General features: G+C 49.1%; 1 protein-coding gene across 1 annotated transcript; it reads left to right on the forward strand.

Moving 5' to 3' along the window:
• Window positions 1-4,371: 4,371 nt before the first annotated feature.
• LOC137591678 (zinc finger protein GLI2-like) lies at window positions 4,372-19,344 on the forward strand. The gene is made up of 12 exons (XM_068309814.1): window positions 4,372-4,468; window positions 10,458-10,563; window positions 13,436-13,632; window positions 13,760-13,942; window positions 14,065-14,266; window positions 14,591-14,783; window positions 15,203-15,313; window positions 16,241-16,381; window positions 16,864-17,013; window positions 17,122-17,286; window positions 18,199-18,444; window positions 19,165-19,344. The coding sequence occupies exons 1-12, from the start codon at window positions 4,372-4,374 to the stop codon at window positions 19,342-19,344; spliced, it is 1,971 nt and encodes a 656-aa protein (XP_068165915.1).
• Window positions 19,345-19,920: the final 576 nt, after the last annotated feature.

The following is a 19,920-nucleotide window of genomic DNA, read 5'->3' on the forward strand; positions in this document are numbered from 1 at the left end:
TGAACAATAACATAAAAACAATTATATAACAAACAATAAAAACAACAATGATGTAATAAACAATAAGATAAACAATAAGAAAAAACATCATATAATAAATATTAAGACAATATACAAAAACATTTTAAACAATGACATAGACAATATTATTACCAACAATGACATTATAAGCAATGAGATAATAAACATAATCTTATTAGCAATAACATAACAAAAATTATATAATAAATGGTGAGATAAACAATGAGGTCGAAACAATCATAATGATAAGATAATAAACAATTAGATTTTAAACAATTACATAAACAATATTATTACCAACAATGACATAATAAACATTGAAATATCAAAAAATGAGATAATAAACATTAAATTATTAGAAATAACATAACAATTATATTAGAAACAATAAGTTAAACAATGTGATCAAAACACTCACAATAGATAATAAACAATAAGATTTTACAATTACAATTGCGTAATAATAATAGGATTATGAATAATGACATAATAAACAACGAGAAGATAAACTAGATGATAAATGATGATGATAGATGATGATGATGATGATGATGATGATGATGATGATGATGATGATGATGATGATGATGAGGAGGAGGAGGAGGAGGAGGAGGAGGAGGAGGAGGAGGAGGCGGAGGAGGAGGAGGAGATGGAATCCTTTTATTGATGACAGCAGATCTTCAGTCTCTTCACAATTACGTCACAAGGAACTGACTAATGACTTCAAAGATTGTTAAACTGATAATAAACAGGTCATCATTAATCATTCTAGATAAACCTCCAACATAAACGTCATTAGTGATAATCAATAACCAATAATCAGTCGTGGAGACCCGATCAGAGGTTTGTGTTGTGTTTTTATTTACTGTGATAAATCAATGTTTTTATGATAGAGATCAATAATCTTGATAGGCTGAATTGTAACGGGTCGGTCAACTGAACCTCCTGTAAACCAGTATCGGGGGGTTCGGTCCCGTCTGAGGGGGAGGAGGCACCGGGTGAGGCGCGGGAGGGGGGCGGTGACTAACGGCGCGTCTCCAAACCTCCGCAGCTTCCCGATCGAGCGGCGGACGGAGAAAAGTTTCCCTCCGGAGGTCCGTTCCGGTGACTGGGTCGGACCCCGAACCCGCCTGAGGAGGAGGAGACATCACGTGACGAGCCCGGGGTAGGGGGCAAGTTGAGCGAGTGTCATCCCGCGTTCCTCCCGCTGAGAAGAAAGTTTGACCGCAGGTGGAGAAACGGGAAACCAGAGGAGCTCAGGTGAGTCCGCCGGGTTGTCACCTCTCGCTCCTTCAGCAGGGATCGATAATGATCGATCAGTGGGGGGTGGGGGGGTGGCGTCCTGCGGGGTTTAACTTGGGGATCTGGAATCTGATCAGAAGGAGATTTATTTAAAAAAATCTATGGACTCATCGGTTACTCCTGCCGCCACTCAGGCAGGAGGAGACAAGGAGGTGCAGCCTGAATGAGCCGGGTCCACCAGGAGACAGGGAGCCCGGCGGGGCTGAGTCCAGGAGACAAGGAACCCGAGGAACTAGGTCCACCAGGAGACAAGGAGGTGCAGCTGGGTCCAGGAGGCCCGGTGGGTTCATTTACATCAGGAGCTCCTTAAAACCCAAACACCACAACCTGGATGTCACGCCCTCCTCCCTCCTGCCATTTAACACACCTCCTGCAGAAGAGGAGGACAGGGCCAGAAAAGGAGGACGGGACCAGAAGAGGAGGACGGGACCAGAGGAGGACAGGACCAGAAGAGGAGGACCGACCACAGTGAAACTGCCCAGCATCTCCCTCAAATCTGATCATGTTTGAAGCTGACCGTTCAGTTTAACCCACTGCTAATTATTTTGTTAAATTTGATTAACCATCTAAATTACCTTTAACTCACTGCTTTTTATTACATTAATTTAGTTTAATCCCACTGCTAGTTATTTTGTTAAATCTGATTAACATCTACGTATTCAGTTAATTGCATTTGACCCACTATCAGTTATTAAATTTAGCTTGACCCAGTGATAGTTATTGCATTAATTTACTACACACAATTAATTATTCAAAATGTTGTTTAATATCTGCTAGTTATTCAGTTAATTTTTATTAAACACCTACTAGTTATTTGTTTAATTACATTTAACCCACTGCTAGTTATTACATTAATATATTTTAATCCACCACTAGTTATTACATTACTTTAGTTTTTAGAACTTCTAGTTTTTACATTAATTAACTTTAAAGCACTGCTAGTTATTACGTTAATTTAGTTTAACCCCTGGTAGTTATTATATTAATTTAGTTTAACCCCTAGTTTCATGTTTTATTTAATGAAACCAGCAGCTTTAGGTTTTGTGATTATTGATTAAATTAATGTTTGAACAATACGGCGGTGGCAAAACGTTCAATCAATCAATCAGTGTCACCGATCAGAGATCAACTGGGGACTCCTTTATTTGTGTTTCATTATTAATTAAACATTATATTCATAAAACTATAATAATAATAATAATAATAATAATACTAATACTAATACTAATACTAATACTAATAATAATAATAATAATAATAATAATAATGTTATTGGTGGTAGTTATAGTAGTATTGTTGTTATTAATGTATTATATGGTTATTATTGTTGTTTGTAATCCAGCTGATAACTGAAGTCACTCTGTGAAGGATCATCAATAACCACCAGCAGAGGGCAGCAACAGGCTAATGCAGCATTGAGTTTTCTTCATCCAGAGAAGAAGAAACTGTGCCACGACCCTCATACTGTAGACTGCTGCTCTGCTAACTAGCATGTCACTAGGGGAAGTTCAATGTAATCATTGATTAGCCATGTTTGAGGCTAACAAACCTAAAATGCTAAGCTAACCTCATCAAGGCAGTGAAAAAAGCTTTGTTTGATCCAAAGAGCTAATTTACGAGTTTAAGTCATCAAGTTAGCTGGTAGCTGTGGCACCAGCTGCAGACATGCTAATGCTAGCTGTGAGTCCAGGAGCAGACATGATAATTCTCATTGTGGTACTGGCTGCAAATGTTAGCTGAGGTGCTGGCTGCAGATATGCTAACATTAGCAGTGGCTCTTGCTGTAGATATGCTGGTGTTATCTGAGGCTGGCCACAGAAATGCTAACTGGCTGCAGAAGTGCTTGTGCAAGTTATGCTGCTAGCAGTAATTCCGCGTACATTAACTGGCGTGTTGACTTGAGACATGATAACATTAGCTGCAGACATGCTAACATTAACTGCTAACATGCTAACAGTAGCTGCTAAAATTACATGCTCTCACATTGGCTGTGACGCTTGCTACAGACGTGTGAATGTTAGCTGTGGCGTCAACTGCAGAGTTGCTACCATTAGCTGTGGGGCTGGCGACAGATATGCTAATGCTAGCTGTTGCGCTGGCAGGAAACATGCTAATACTAAATACTAAATTCCACTTGAACAAATGACAGACTGAATGACCCGGTTAGAACCAGGTGGACGTCTCAGCCCTCCATCACCCGGAGGGTGTTGACCTTCCCTGGTGGCCTTGGTGAAGCAGTCAGCACCGACAGACGGGTTCTCGTTCAGGAACAGACTCGGAACCTGAAGGGGGAACGACGGGATCCTGGGCTAATGACTGATGAAGAGTCTCCGGCCCGGGGGGACGCTCCGCCCGGTCGCCGTCAACTCTGTTTTTAGCTCGCCGGTTCTCGGGTCTCATCGCTTCTCTTCACGATACCAGGAACACGTGTGTGAAGGCGGTATAAATTCAAATGTCACGGTTAGCCCCCATTTGTTCCGCGCACAGTAAACCCCCCCGGCAGACGCCGGGTCCTAGTTACGACTCCCGCCGACCCCAGCTTCTTTTACGGGACTCTATTACTCACCGAGGAAGAGGTGGAGGGCTCAGCCATAAATTCCAGCAAGTGGCCCCTGGAACGGGACCGCGGCGAGGATTGGCTGGGATCGGCGGTGACCTTTAGGGCGGAGACAGAGTCATTAGTTTGGCTGATGGAATAATTCATGGAGGCGGTGCTTCTGGTTCAGCCCTGATCCAAACACTGGTGTTCAGTGCCATCCGTTTCCCTGAAACAGGAAGTCCCCTCCGACCTGATTGATGGAGAGCCAGCGTGTCCCTGATGTCTGTCAACACGTTACCATGACAGCATGGTTTGTTGTTCATCCGTTATGAATAAGCGTGTCTGCTGGTGTGACCTTTGACCTCCTGGCAGTCATTAGGTGATCTCTATTCTCATACAGAATTCATATTGAGCGTTCTCTCAGCAGATCACAGTCCTGACTGTCCTCCTCAACGCACCTCAAACACTGGGACTGGTTAACCCCCCCCTCTTGTCTTCTTTCAGACTCGATGGAGACTTCCCCAACTAGTGCCAACAGAAGAGACAAGATGGACGAGAGTGGCTTTTGTGACCTACCACAGAAGCCCCGCCTCTCCGAGACTAGAGGTAACATGTTTTCTAAAACTTTGTCATGATGTGAATTTCTTGTCCATGGGACGGCGGTCCCAGCGGGGGGGTGAAGCATACATTTCAAAGATCAAATGCCATTGAGGGAGCCGCCGCCACCGTGGTTCGGCTGGGTTGTGATCAGGCGCCGGCGGCAGGCAGAAGCGACTTACGGTAGGAACAGCAGGGCTTTAAAGAGCATCAGTAATGTGGACCGCCCTGCTTCAAGGACCGATGGGGGTCCAGAGCGTTTGAGCACATTAACACCGCTGACGGGCTGGGGGTTGCAGTGTTTGTGTTGTTGAACTCAATGGAGAGTAGCAGCCCGTCTCCCCCTCCCATCCCCCCCAGGAGATGGACAGGTAGAAAGAGAATCCATGTTTCAGAGATGTCAGCCAGCCTGTGATGAAAGAGCAGCATAATGAGGCTCAAAGACCTTGTTCTACCAGAGTACAGAGGGAACCGGGCCAGGCCGGGCGGGACCAGGACAGCTTGGAGCTTCAGAAGTCCAGGCTGATGGCCGCCTTTCACATGCTAATCACACGCATGAGTTAGTGGCATTAAAGTCGGTGATGAAGGACGAGCACCCGTCATTATCGACTCATTAACCAGTGAAGGAGGACCGAAGCTGAAGGTGCAGCTCCACCGCGGGCATCGACCCCAAAACCACTGGTTTAAAGGATCATCTGGTTTACGACCTCCCTTTACTGTTGTCTGCGAACAAACAAACAGCAGTGCAGTGTGGGACACGAAAGACCCCTGTCAATAACAAGTGATAACTAACAGTAACCAGCCATAATCACTGCTATCCAGTGATAAAAAGTAATAACCACTGATAACCAGGGATAAAAAAGTCAATAAATCAATCCTTTAATAAACACCGTAGGGACATTTTTTCCACTCTAAATATTTGCACACATACACAGAGTTCATTTTACCTCAAGAAAGTTGTGCATCCCTGGGATGCGCTTCAAGAAACATTTGTGCATCCCAACATTTGGTGTGTGTATATACTGTGTGTGTGTGTGTGTGTGTGTGTCTGTGTATATATATATATATATATATATATATATATATATATATATTACAAACCAGTACACACACACAGGGCATGTAGGCACGCAGACAATGGGTAGTAAAGTGGCGGGCAGCACCATGACCAACTTGGAAGAGGACAGCGCCTTGCTCAAGGACACCTCGGCAGTTTTCAGAAGGTGAACTGGCACCTTCCATTCCCAGTCCACAATCCAAATATTTTGACTCAAACGGGTCTTGAACCGGCGACCAGCCGGTTCCCAGTCAAAGACTCTGTAGACTGAGCTTCTAACCACCAATAATTACATATAACTAGTGATAACCAATGATAACCAGCAATAACTAGTGATAACCATTAATAACCACTGATAACCAGGAATAATCACTGATAACCAACTATAACTAATGAGAACCATTAATAACCAGCATAATCACTGATGACAACCAGCAATTACCAGTTAAAACAAGTGCTAACTACTGGTAAGAAGTGATAACCATTAATAATCACCCGCAGTCACTGATAACTGGTGATAACAAGAAATAACCAGCAGTTACCTACAATAACTGGTTATTGTTAACAACCGTCAATAACTAGCTAGAACCAGTGATAACCATTAATGATCGCTGATAACCAGGTATAATCAGAGATAACCAGTAATAATCACTCTTAACCAGTGATAACCAGTAACCACCGGATAGATCCACCGCGTTTGCTCTAAAGGTTCTGTTGTTCTTTTAATGTGGGGTACAATGCTGCAGGACAGGGTCTGGACCAGTCTTCTGACCCTGAACGACCCCACAATAAAAGCCGCCCCTGACGCCGCCTTCGGTGCCAACCCTGACAACACAGAGTGTTGAATCGCGGCGATGAGCAGCATCGTTCCTCCTGCTGCAGCGAGCTGGGAAAACCACCGGGACCTGACCCAGGGCGTGTCGTTTACCGTCCACACACCGTTTCCTGTCATTGGCGGGACTCCTGTCCGATCCGTTCGTAATGGCGGCGTGTTTTACACCCCTTTCCGGGTTATTTATTTCAGAGGACGCGGCTAATGCTGACTTTTAATGTTATTTACACATAAAAACACACTATTTACGGCGCCGTCGGAGGAAACGAATGGGCCCGGCGCCGCTCGCCGATCCGTTACATCACACGAGAACAATCTGGACTGCTAATAGAACCATTTATCACGGAGCGGCAGCCGGCCCGGTCCCAGAGGCCTCTGGAAACGTTCTGGTATAATGAAGCCCAGACTCGTTTCCACGCCGACCTGCCGCCACGGCGGACAATTAGGAGGACCCAGGTGCTCCCGCTGCTCCTCCTCCTCCTCCTGCTCCGGCGTGACGTTTATTTCTTGGAGTGAAGGGAAGGCGTGTGAAATCAATCCTGATACTCTGACTCCTGGCCCGGTCCGGCCCGGCAAGGCCGTGACTCCTCCCACCCGCTTAATGGATTCAAACGAGCGTTTGGATTACCTTTGACAGCAGGCATCTGTTTGCCGTCGCCGGCTGGGCCTTGCTGCTGGCGTCCGCCGCCGGAGCTCCGCCGCGCTTCCAAAGCCGCTGGTAATCACTGGTACTCAGGGCAGGACAGGACCCAAATGCCACCCGGTCCAGCGCCGTTATCGATGCATCTGTCAGTGCCGCAGGGCGGAGTCATGAAGCAAGTCAATGAGTGCGCATACGGCTTCAGATTGCCTCATCCGGTCCCCCGACATCTAGATTCATGGCCTTCCCACGAACCAATCTGGTTCAGGAACCAGATGGACCCAGGTCCGGGAGCTTCCTCTTAGTCTTCATCGGTAGGTCTAATCCTCAGAGATGTTTTGTGTCTTCAAGTTCTCATTGGCGGCTCCTGGCCATCTTCCTGTCTTGTTCTCTTTACCGCTGAGGCCTCCTTCTCCTCTTCTTCTTCTCCTCCTTCTCCTCCTCTCTCCCCAGCCCAGCGCGGTATGTTAGGGGCCTTTGTGGCCCAGCAGTTCCTCCTCTTCCTCACAGGATCTGGGTCAGGCACCCTTTTTGGACCATGTTCAGATCTTCATCATCCCCAGCAGCCAGAAACGGAAGCGGGTTCGAGTCGCTGGCAGGGTTGCCGTGGCGGCGGCGTCTCACTCCATCAGCTGTTGCCAGGCGACCAAGCAAAGCATTTATCGACACGGGCGGCTGGCGGGCGTGGACGCGTCGGGACAGACTGCCGTCTATTTCTGGAGATCGAGCTGGAGGTCCAGACCCCCTGGGGGGGGGGCTCACCTGCGATGCATTCATCACCAACAGGAAGAGGCGCATCACTGAAAAGACTCCCCTGTGCCCCCCCAACATGGTAGACATTCTCTTCATTAAGACATCACTGCAGGAGGCTTGCCATAAGCCCCCCCCCACCCCCCACCACCCGGTGCCAGTGGGCTAATATGAATGTGTTGCGGCGAGCGTGATGACAGCGCCGGTAGCGGCGCTTTAATTCATTGTGTTTTAATTATCGCCCTCTTCAGCGGCGGCGAGGCCTCCGGGCGGCTCGCCCTGACAGCGGGCCTTTATCACCGGCCGGCCACGCCCGCAACAAACGTTAGCTTTCAGGTAATTACTTAATCTGGAGCAGCGCGTGTCTTAAGCAGAGCTATTAGGGCAAAGGGCCATCAATCAGACGGGTGTCGGAGGGGGGCCGTCCTCCATGGCGTCATCCGTCTTTGGACGCTGGCGTCCTTTAAGTAGCTAAACTACATCAACAGCATGCTAACAACATGCAGCCTGTAGCGCCACCGCCGTTAGCCAGATGACACATGGAGGTCATGGAGGTGTGACTGAAGCGTCTGAGACCCGGCGTCAAGTCTTGACAGCGGGGGTCAACCTGGGCTCAGTTCTCCAAACCAGGAGTGGTCCCTCTATGACATCTTTTAGCGTCTGATTGGACAGGGTCATGTTCAGTTAATGAAGACACCCAGGACGCCGATGGTGTCAGCGGTAGCAGCGCTCTGCCTGGACTGGACCATGAACGTTCCTAGTGAAGATAGGTCGATGGTTCTGGTCCTCCTGACCTCCCATGAGCGCTCAGCTTTTGTTCTTCCCGTTGCAGTTGAACAATGGACCTGTCTCCATGAAGGAACGAGACTGCTAGTTCCGCCCACAGAGACCCGGTGTGCAGCTCTGAGTCACCCCCACAATCTGACGTTCTGTTTGGGTCCTTCCTGAGGTCTGACCTGAGACCATATCTGAGACCAGACCTGCGACCCGGTCTTACCTAAGACCAGGTCTCCTCTGATGGAACCATGCCTTTCCTCCCAAACTGGACTGGACTCAGATGATGGACAGGGCCTCCCACCTGGTCTCAGGGGGGCAGTTGAGATAGTTCAAAGAAGGCTCTTTCTGCTGTCATCAGGGGCCCATCCGTCACACAGAGTGAGAAGAATAGACCTGGACTACTGACTCACTCAGGTCCAGGACTCCTTGGGGCCCCTGGCGGCCCCTTGAGGCCATGTGATTCCTCCCAGAGCTCATTCCAAAGCAGATAATGATACGTGATCTTAACCCCCATCCTGAAGTCCCAAGTCACCCAGTGAGACTCCCACTGGAGAGAAAGGGTGTGTGTGTCTGTGTGTGTGTGTGTGTGTGTGTGTGTGTGTGTGTGTGTGTGTGTGTGTGTGTGTGTGTGTGTGTGTGTGTGTGTGTGTGTGTGCGTATTATTCTAATACACCCAAAGATCAACTGGCTCACCTCCTCCTCCTCCTCAGCCTACTGCAGATGAGACCAGGTTCCCATTAGCAAGGTCAAAGGTTCACCGAGAGTGAGCGAGGTTGGAGATGATGACGAGAGAGAGAGAGAGAGAGAGAGAGAGAGAGAGAGAGAGAGAGAGAGATAGAGAGAGAGAGAGAGAGAGAGAGAGAGAGATACCTGTCTGAAAGGCTGCTGGTGAAAATGAGATAAAGACTCAACACGGTCTGGATCCTGAACTATTTCTCATGAATCCACATGGAACCAGAGTCCACTACAGACCAGTCAAAACTTGGGATGAACCCTAGAACCCATTTAGTATAATATACAGTATTTCCTCACTTATTCGCACGTCAAGATACGTGGTTTCACTACGTTGCAGATTTTTTTTTTAAAACGGAGAGAGCAAGAGCTGAGGAGCAAGCGTCTCCCGCGAGCTTTAGTCACATGAGACTGTACGCGCATGCTATTGACTGACAGCATCCGTGTGCGCATTGCGTTCCGAAACTCACGGTTCCTCATGCAAGTTTACTTTTGCTTTGTGAAAATGTTTTAAACAGTCTATACAAATGTGGGAAAAGGTAATACAGGTATAAGGTGGTTTAATATTAGGATGGGGAGTTTTCATAAACGTTTAAATTATATGTAAATAATAAAATAAATATTTGGTCGCTATATTGCGGATTTTCATTTTTTCCAGGTGGTCCTGGAACACATTAACCACGAGTAACGAAGGATTACTGTGATGTTATATAATATTATATAATATTATATTGTATTATATTATACTATGTTAATTTATATTATATTATATTATATTATATTATATTATATTATATTATATATAATCATCACCTGAAGCAAAGTCACCTGAAAAGAGTATAGAAGACTTGCTGTGGAGGTGCATTGTGGGAAATGTAGGATGCAGCATTCGTTTGATGACCTGTGAGGATGATCTCTGTAGCTCAGGCAGTTCTTCGTCATCAAACATGAAACCACTTTAGTCCTTCTCAGTGAACCAGATCCATGTGGTCCCACCATGTAGACTCAGGAGTGTGGTTAAGGGTTCTCAGGGTCAGTGGTCCACTGGGGTCAGCGTTTGTGTCAGAATCCCAGGTGGAGGTCTGTTTTGATGTAGATATGGGGATCAGCAGGATTTTATCATTCATGGACACCTCCTCTCAGGGGTCAATGTTCTCCTCCAGGTCCACCCTCTCTCTGCCACTCATCCTTCTCTTCTTCTGCTCTGCAGCCCCTCACCACATCTTCCCCACCTTACACGCCCCAGTCCCGATCGGCGCGCGCCACCAAGAGGGCCGGTATCACTATGAGCCACACCCACTGCACGGCATGCACAGGTAGGTGGCCCTTCCTCTGGAGGCAAGTGATTTCTGTATGAAGAAGTTTTTCCGAGTCATCAGATCAGTGGAATATAGATCTTGTATAGCTCTAGTATAGATCTAGTATAGATTTAGTATAGAACTGATATAGATCTGACATAGATCTGGAATAGATCTAGTATAGATCTGGTGTAGAACCAGTATAGATTTAGTATAAATCTGGTCTAGATCTGGTCTACATCTATACTATAAATCTGGTATACATCTACACTATGGATCTGGTATAGATCTGGTGTAGATCTGGTGTAGATCTATTCTATGGATCTGGTATAGATCTGGTATAGATGGTAGTATAGATTTGGTATATGTCTGGTGTAGACCTTGTATAGATTAAGTATAGATCTATACTATAGATCTGGTTTACATCTGATCTAGATCTACCACAGATGTATTCTGGTCTCATTCAGATCTCTGGAACAAAGGGGGTTTTGGTGGGTTTTGGTCTGACGTTCCATCACTGACAGTCAGACATCCATACCTCCTTCTATTCATTAATGGCTTGCTGTGGAGCTAATCTGTGTGGTGCAGCCGTGTTGCCCCCGAGCTAGGAGGCGGTGGTGGCGGTGGGGGTAATTAAACTCCCAGAGTGTAGAGGTCACGGTACTGGTGTGCTGCAGCGCTGGTGGTAGGTCCGACTTCAGTATGATACGCAGTCTCATTTATTCTCCCCTGGGAAATCCGGGTACGGGAACAAAATGAATCACCGGGCAAAATTCAGCTCCACAGGCTTGTCAGGAGAGAACCAGCCCGACTGGTGTGAAAGGGCATCTGGACCCCCCGAGGGCTGATGATATCACAGGGATTGCGTTCAGGTGTTCAGAGGTAGTTACTGAAGAAAGGAGGTGTGGTCAGGAGTTAAAGGACGTGTGTTCAGGAATTAATGGAGGTGTGGTCAGGAATTAAAGGTGTGCTCAGGAATTAAAGGAGGTGTGGTCAGGAGTTAAAGGAGGTGTGGTCAGGAAATAAAGGAAGGACGTGATCCAAGTCCAGGTTCCTGGTTCAGGTCCAGGGTTGAGAGGACTGTAATGGACGAGGCGTGGCGCTGTTGTCCAGTCAGGGCGGGGCGGGCGACTCCTGCAGGAGAAACTTCATCACAGAAAGTCGATCGGGTTCTCCAAATAGTTCTCTTCCATTTAAATTCACCGTTGATGGTGATGCATACTTCGCGCGTGGCGGAGGAAGGGCTATTCATCACACCGGCTGGGAGGGAGGGGGCGGGGTAGGGGCTGTCCGCCGACTCGGCCACCTTGATTAATGTGATTTGATCTTGACAGTGGACCCTAATTCATCAAGACCTTGATCTGGCTGTCGCTCCCCCCGCCTGAGCCAAATTCACCTAATTACAGGAACATTGCACAGCGAATTAAGTGCGGTGTCGTTTGAGGCCCGGGCGGTAGTTTGTTATCCGGCCGCCGCCGCGTGTCAGAGGTCCCTCCCTGATCGTCTAACATGACATCCCTGTGCCGTCCTCTTCATCACTGTTTGCGAACGCCTTAATGAGACGGCTGCTTAGTTTGTCAAGCCTGTCAGAAAAAGATTTTTTTTCTTCCCGCCCTCACGCCGGAAGGTTCCCCCGTCGCTGTAGGTGAGCAGAGGAGGGTCCAGGAAGAAGGGGAAAACTTCCTGTCTGTCATTGCCGTTTCATCGTGTCAGAAAGATGACGTCTGAGACGGGCTTAGAGTACTGAAGGCTCTTTCCATGTATGTCAACTGAGGGCCACGCTCTGTTGGCTTCTCCCATAAATGGCCAGGGTTAGGGTGCCGGTGGGCGGGGAGAGTTTTCTTCACGCTCAGAAGACAAAGCCAGAATCAGTCAGCCTGATTCATCTGAGATGTGTCAGAACAGAAGCTCTAGTAGGACTAGATAAACTAGTAGGACCAGTTAAATCAGTAGGACTCTTAAGACCAGTTGGATCAATGGGACCAGTAAAACCAGTTGGACCAGTAGGACAAGTAACAGGTCACCATGCACCTCAGTCAAAGCGCCAAGCGGCCTCTCATCCATCTGGAAGCTCCGCCCCCGAGGCCTGAAGGAGGGAGAAGTGGTCAGCTCTCATGGCGCTGACTGTCTCCATGGTGACCCGTAAACAAAGTACGTATCAGTAATAGTGACTCCGCACATCGATCATAAACGACCGAAGATGAAGATGGAATAAAATCTCGTATTCCTCCAAAGAGCCCAGACACTGCCTCCGGTTCGACGCTGCACCAGTAGACAATCAACTGCCCGGCCCACAGCCAATAGGGGTGTAAATAATACATGACATCATTCCTTCACGGCTAACCAAGCGTCTCGGGCTGCAGACCAAGTCTGAGGCCCATTTCAAGGCGGAGCATCAATAATTCAGACCCACTAGAGGCCCGATCAGGGCTCCCAGACCAGAATCAGGATTCTGATGCAACCATACCGGAGGCTTCCTTCTGGCTTTAATGAGGCCAGACAGGAGCAGAACCCTCAGCCCAGAACAAAATCGGCACCCCATCTCTGCCCAAAGTCACACCATGACCTGTGGACCAGGTGTACCGATGTAGACCTACCAGGTGAACTTATACAAATCCAGGGGGTTTCAAACTGGGCATCTTGATTTTTGGACCGGTTTTCAGGAAATCTATATTTTGGTGGTTTTCTATTTTGTAGGGTGTGTCCTGCAGCAATGTGATGTCATCATGAGCGATACTGCTCCATAAACGTGTGTTACCAAGCTTAAGGACAGTATCCTATTGGTTGCTGTGAGTCAGGTAGGACCAGCTGAGGAAGAGGGAAGGTCAACAGTTTCTTGCTGGTGAACTGTGCATCCAGTCAGCCAATTACATCCACTTCCTGCCTCCAGCCCTGCAGGTTTGGCCAGTGGACCCGTTGACATCTCCCTGATCCGGTTCTCCTCCACCGCTGTTCCCACGGGCGACTCTCCCTTCAGCCCACCTCACCCGTACCTCAGCCCTCACATGGACCATTACCTGCACTCTGTGCACAGCAGCCCCGCCCTGTCCATGATCTCGGCTGCCAGAGGACTCGGCCCAGCTGACTGTAAGTCCATTATTCAGAACCAGAACCCCTCGCTCACAGGTTGTATCTTGTATCGTCTGGATGGCGTCAGAACTTTGCCCCTCCCAGAATTCAGCCCACCCCATTAACCCCACCGAATTCTTCTCAGTGGCCCATGAGCACCTGAAGGACCGCGCCCTGTTCGGGCTGCCCCCTCCTCCTCCAGGGACTAGCCCGGCAGAGTACTACCACCTGATGGCCAACCAGCGAAGCCCGTACAGCGAGCTGCTGATACAAGGGAGCGGAGCCACCTTGGGGTCTCACCTGTCTGACTACATCACCCCCATCGATGGTGAGTCAGCGGGGGCAGGCAGCTGGGGGGTTTAGGGTTACTAATGACAGACAGGTGACCTCTGGGAAACAAACTCCCCAACAGCAGCGTGACATCACCACCTGACTCACCTGTGTCCACAGTGTCCCGCCTCCCCAGCCCCAGACTGATGCCCAGGCTGAGCAGGAAGAGGACGCTGTCCATGCCACAGCTGTCGGACGCTGGCGTGGACCTCCAGGCGATGATCCGGACCTCTCCCAGTTCGCTGGTGGCCTACATCAACAGCTCTCGATCCGGTTCGGCCGCCAGCAGCTCCTACGGACACCTGTCAGTGGGCGGGCTCAGGTGATTCACCTATGAGACGACTGAGGCCTTGTGTTTCCTCTCCTAACCCCTGGCTTCTTCCCATACCTCCTTTCCACCCTTCCTCTCCTTATGTCTCTTCTTTTCTTTTTCCCCTCTCTTATTCCAGGTTCACTTCCTGATTCCTCCTTTACTTTATGACCTCACTTCCTCCTCAGGTTCCTCGCTTCCTCCTCTTCCCCCTGTTTTCTCTCACATCTATCTGATTTCTTTCTTTTCCTGTCCTTACTCCTCCAACTTCTTTGCCCCGCCCCAGTTACCCTTGATGTACTCCCAGTGATATTTCTTCTTCTTTGGTCCCTGCAGCCCCACCTTCCCCTTCCCTCCTTCGATCAATCCCTTGGCCTACCAGCAACTGTTGTCCCAGCAACGGGGGCTCGGGACCTTCAACCACGCTCCTCCCCTCATCCAGCCTCCGCTCAGCTTCTCTGGCTGCCATCCGGGCCTCTGCCGCTCCCCACTGCCAGTCTCCTCCCACAACCACCACCTGTCATCCAAGGTAAGCACAGACATGTTTAATCCCGCCCACTCTCATTTCAACATAATGATGATGTAATCAATACAGGTAGTTTAAAGCCCCTCCGAGAACCAGAAGTGTCTTCATTAGGAAGTCTATATGTTAATCTCTCTGTCTGTCCATCTATCTATCTGGGACTGGAATGTCTGGGGCTTTAGATGTCCATGGCTTTAGATGTCTGTGGTTTTAGATATCTGGGGCTTTGGTGTCTGGGGTTTTAGACATCTGGGGCTGTAGATGTCTGAGGCTTTGGTATCTGCAGGCTTTAGACGTCCAGGGCTTTTAGCATCCAGGGCTTTGTCTTCCCTACATTCCATTGATGGAATAACCCCGACAAGTATGACTTCCTGTTTCCCACATCACGACTTCTTGCTTCACACATTTTCATCTTGTCTCCTCAGGATGTCGGTAGAGACTCTGCAGTCAGCAGCACTGGAGACCCCTCCCTCACCAAGAGGTCAAAGGTCAAATCTGAAGCCAGGGGGCCGAGGCCACCGTCTGCATGTTCACCGGTACGCAAGAGGAATTGGGTTCTGTTGGTCACAGGTTCTGGACACCTTTGAGTCTGCTCCAACCCGACGATGACGAGGGTCGTGAAGGCCTCGTCTTGTGGGAGGAGTCTCTATCTCAACACCTGGATGTTTCAGAAAAAGGTTTTCCATGATCCACGGTGTACCTGTCGGCCTCCTGACCCTCTTGGAAAAGATAAAGTCCACACAATAAGAGCTTTGCATCCATTCGCTCATTCCTCCCCCACCCCCGGCCCAACCCCCCGCTGCCTGGCCACGGTAAACTGTGCCAGAACACTTCATTTTAATGAAATATGGGCCGGGGTTTATTGTCATGTGAGGAGCCTTTTCCTCGTCTGTGACAAATCTGTGGCGCCTCTCCGGCAGCGAGGCAGCTCTGGCCGTGATGCATGGGGACGGCGGCGCTCGCCGGCGTCTTGGGGCCCCACAATTGATGAAGATCGCCTGCGTGGACCAGACAAACATGCTGCAGTCAGCACGTTGGTGTTGCACTGCAAAAATCACCCTCTAAAAATATAAGAGCCCATCTGAGACGGTCCAGACCCCCGAGGCCCCGGAGCAGAACCGGGTGCATCCCTCACACAGTGCCTGACGGGCCCGACAGGGGTCACTAGTCTGAACAAGCTGAGGTCAGAGGTCAGCAGTGTAAACAAACTTAGGTCACCTGTCTGAAAAAAGTGAGGTCAGAGGTCACCAGTCTGAACAAACTGAGGTCAGAGGTCAGTAGTCTGAACACACTGAGGTCAGAGGTCTATATTCGAACAAAGTTGACTGGGTTTGATTGGTTCTCTTCTCACCTACACCTGAGCAGTGTGGATCAGCAGCAGCTGAATGTAAACATCCCAACATGAAGAGGAAAAACTGCATGTAGGTTATGCTGAATCAGATCTTGATTTGGCTTCTCTACAGAACCTGCAGGGCAGCGAGACGGACCTGCAGGACCAGGTGGATCGGAATGAATGCAAGCAGGAGCTGGATGCCGTCTACGAGACCAACTGCTGCTGGGAGGACTGCAGGAAGGAATATGAGACCCAGGAGCAGCTGGTCCATGTCAGTGTCTGCAGACCACCCCAGAACCATCCAGAATCATCCAGGCCATACCCCAGAGCTGCCCAAAACCATCCAGAAACACCAAGAACCACCGAGACCACACCAAAGAACCACCCAGAACCATCCAGACCATACCCCAGAACCACCCAAAACCATCCAGACCATACCCAGAGCCATCTAGACCATACCCCAGAACCGCCCAAAACCATCCAGAACCACCCAGAACCATCCAGACATCATCTCAGACCACAGCCCAGAACCACCAAAACCACCTAGAATCACCCAGAACCATTCAAAAACCATCCAGACCAGTTCCAGTCTGCAGACACCAGCTGCACAAATTGTAACATCCAACACACCCAAAATGTGCGTCTGCATGTGTGTGTGTGTGTGTGTGTGTGTGTGTGTGTGTGTGTGTCTGTGTCTGTGTGTCTGTGTCTGTGTCTGTGTCTGTGTCTGTGTGTGTGTGTGATGTCCAACAGCACATCAACAATGAACATATCCATGGGGAGAAGAAGGAGTTTGTATGTCGGTGGGTCGACTGTTCCCGGGACCAGAAGCCCTTCAAGGCTCAATACATGCTGGTCGTCCACATGCGACGCCACACCGGAGAGAAGCCGCACAAGTGCACGGTACTTAAAACTATAGTATTGAGTACTATAGTAAGACTATACTATAGTAACCCTGCAGCTACTACATTCGTGGTGGTCAGGAAACACTGTCTCCTTCTGTGGTTATAGTTTGAAGGCTGTGCAAAGGCCTACTCTCGTCTGGAGAACCTGAAAACACACCTTCGGTCCCACACCGGGGAGAAGCCCTATGTCTGTGAGCACGATGGCTGCAACAAGGCCTTCTCCAATGCCTCGGACCGGGCCAAGCACCAGAACCGGACCCACTCCAATGAGGTACCCCGCCTGACCTCCCTGCAGACCTCAGTCAGAGGCGTGGATTTACTTCACCCACAGGCCTGTCTGCAGGCTGAATAATGAGCTTCACATTTAATGAGCACCAGCACCCACTATGCATTAGAGCCACTCACGCTGGTCTCCTCCCCCCTCCACCATCCTGGGCGGGACCACCTGCAGGGGAGAAGGGAAAATGAAACCTGGTTCAGGTGCGTTTCCTGCAGAGAGGAGGACGCCATTCCTGAACGTAGGAGAACATCAGTCCCTAAAGGCTGCTGGAGGTCTTACTCCACACCTCCTCCCTCTGCACCTCCTCCTTCCGTGCCTCCTGCTTTTGCACCTCCTCCATCTGCACCTCCTCCCTCTATACCACCTCCTTGTACACCTCCCTCTGCACCTCCTTCTTTTGCACTTCCTCCCTCGGCACCTCCTTTTTCTACACCTTCTCCCTCTGCACCTCCTCCAGATAGATAGTAGTAATTAGCAGCAGTTAAAGCTTGTTGGCATTAGCTAAAGCTTGTACCACTTACAGATAATAACTGCTAGAAGCAGCTACAGATAATAGAAGCTAGCATCATTTATAGATACTAGTAGAGCTACAGATTAGTAAAAGATTTCACGACCTTCTGCTAGAAGCTAACATTAAGCTGTATGTTGTTTGATATTTTACATTTTACGTCTTTGCTTTCCATAATTTTGGTCATAATAATAATAATAATAATAATAATAATAATAATAATAGACCTTTATTGTCCCACAGTGGGGAATACGTGTTATTCTTAGCGGGTCTACTTGTAGCAGCTAATTTTTTTCATGCTAACAGGGTCTGGACTGATCCTCGTGGTTCAAGAGTTTGTTTCATTCAAGTCACACAGGAGTCTGGTTTTGTACAACACGTGTCCATGTCTGCAGAAACCCTACGTATGTAAGATTCCCGGTTGTACAAAGCGCTACACGGACCCCAGCTCTCTCCGGAAGCATGTCAAGACGGTCCACGGCCCAGAAGCCCACGTCACCAGGAGACAGCGTGTCGACCTGCTGCCCAGGCCGCCAGCGTCTAGGGAGGACAGCGAGAAGGACAAGACATCAGACAACAGTGCCTCCAGAGGCACAGAGGACTACCTGCACCTGAAAGCTATCAAGACAGAAGCATCGGTGGTAAGATGGCGGTCCGACCAGTAACATCGGGCCTCATCTAAACCCTTCCTGACTGTCTCTCTCTCTTTTCCTGACTTCCGTTGTGGACAGACGTTGCTGAGGTAAGCTCTACATTGTCTTTTAACATCTACTCGATGAGCTGTTGAACCATCAAAACCCAACAGCCTTCGCTTGTCAGAACCTACTCCGTTCTAGAGAACCAAACCATGTCTTTAGAGGCAAGGTTCTCTGGCCAGTCGTCCCTTCATATCTGGACAATTGTTGCTCCTTCAGGTCCCATTGAGCTCTGATTGGCCTGAAGGCCTCTGACATCATCGTAGGTCCAGGCCCTGGACGACATGAAGCTGATCTTCAGGGTTCTGACAGGTTCTGATGGGTTTGGCTGGTTTGTAATTAAACCAACAAACCTGATCCACCCCGGCCACTTCTGATTCTATCACCCTTCTGTAATATGTGTTGTAACCCCCATGGCCCCACCCCCTCATCCCATTCCCCGCACACCGACCCCCAACAGTCATTATTTACAGTTACGATGGGGGAGGAGGAAATATAGAATGATCTCTGAGCCATCCTCTGTTTGACTTCTCTAGATTACAGCTGTCAACACTCATCTTTTCTCTCCTCCCTTCATTCCCTCCACTTTACTGCTCCAACTCATTCCACCCATCCATCTATGCATTCATCTGTGCATCCATCTATGCATCCATCCATCCATCCCAGACATGTCAGTCCAGCGCTGGCGGTCAGTCATCAGGTACCAGCGAACCACCACTTGGCGGTGCCACCAACGATGGCAGTGGAGTAAAGGAGGCAACACACCGCAGGGGAATCCTGGGGGACATGAGCACCTTGGGCGACACCCCCCCCCCCATGGAGTCCTTGAGCTGTCCTATCAGCTGAGTTGTGGTGGAAGCAGCTGAGCACCTCCAAAACCTGAAGACAGCAAGAGACTCATGTCAGTGAGCCGGTGCCTGAATGCCCCCGGTCCTCTGCTCCCAGCTGACACGCCTTCCAGCAAGGGGTGAGTAGAGACAAGAGCAGAATGGATAGTTGTCATCATTGCCCACCTGCTGGTGGAACACAGCATTTGAGACTGAAGGTGAAAGAAGTCCAGGATTGGTGACAATCAGGTGTGTCTCTGTCTCTACAGGGTTTCCCCTGGACAGTCCTGGTACAGGTGGGGGTCTGGTGTCGTTCCCTGGATCTGGGTTTTGTGGGTTCAGCTCATGTTACATCGTCAGCCGCCAATCTTCAGGCATCTGACTTTGCTACTCTCGTCAGTACTTAAGCCTGGCCTCAGAGGTTGGAAGCAACTACCCGTCACCTCAGATCTACCTGACCCTAGCTCCACCCACATCAAACACCCCTCAAGTCAGGTCAACCAGAAAGGTGGCTGTAGAAGAGTAGCAGGAGGAAGGGGTTTTCCCAGCATCCTCATTTAGACCCCTGCCCTGCACCACTGCCACTGTGACTGGA

This window comes from Antennarius striatus, chromosome 24, assembly GCF_040054535.1.
Source record: "Antennarius striatus isolate MH-2024 chromosome 24, ASM4005453v1, whole genome shotgun sequence".
Classification (NCBI taxonomy): domain Eukaryota; kingdom Metazoa; phylum Chordata; class Actinopteri; order Lophiiformes; family Antennariidae; genus Antennarius; species Antennarius striatus.

Bases quoted from the DNA above. Each gene is read 5' to 3' on its own strand.
- LOC137591678 (XM_068309814.1), top strand. From the start codon at position 4,372: ATGGAGACTTCCCCAACTAGTGCCAACAGAAGAGACAAGATGGACGAG. The intron at 10,564-13,435 runs GTAGGTGGCCCT...TCCTGCCTCCAG, and splicing joins CCACTGCACGGCATGCACAG to CCCTGCAGGTTTGGCCAGTG. The intron at 17,014-17,121 runs GTACTTAAAACT...CTGTGGTTATAG, and splicing joins AGAAGCCGCACAAGTGCACG to TTTGAAGGCTGTGCAAAGGC.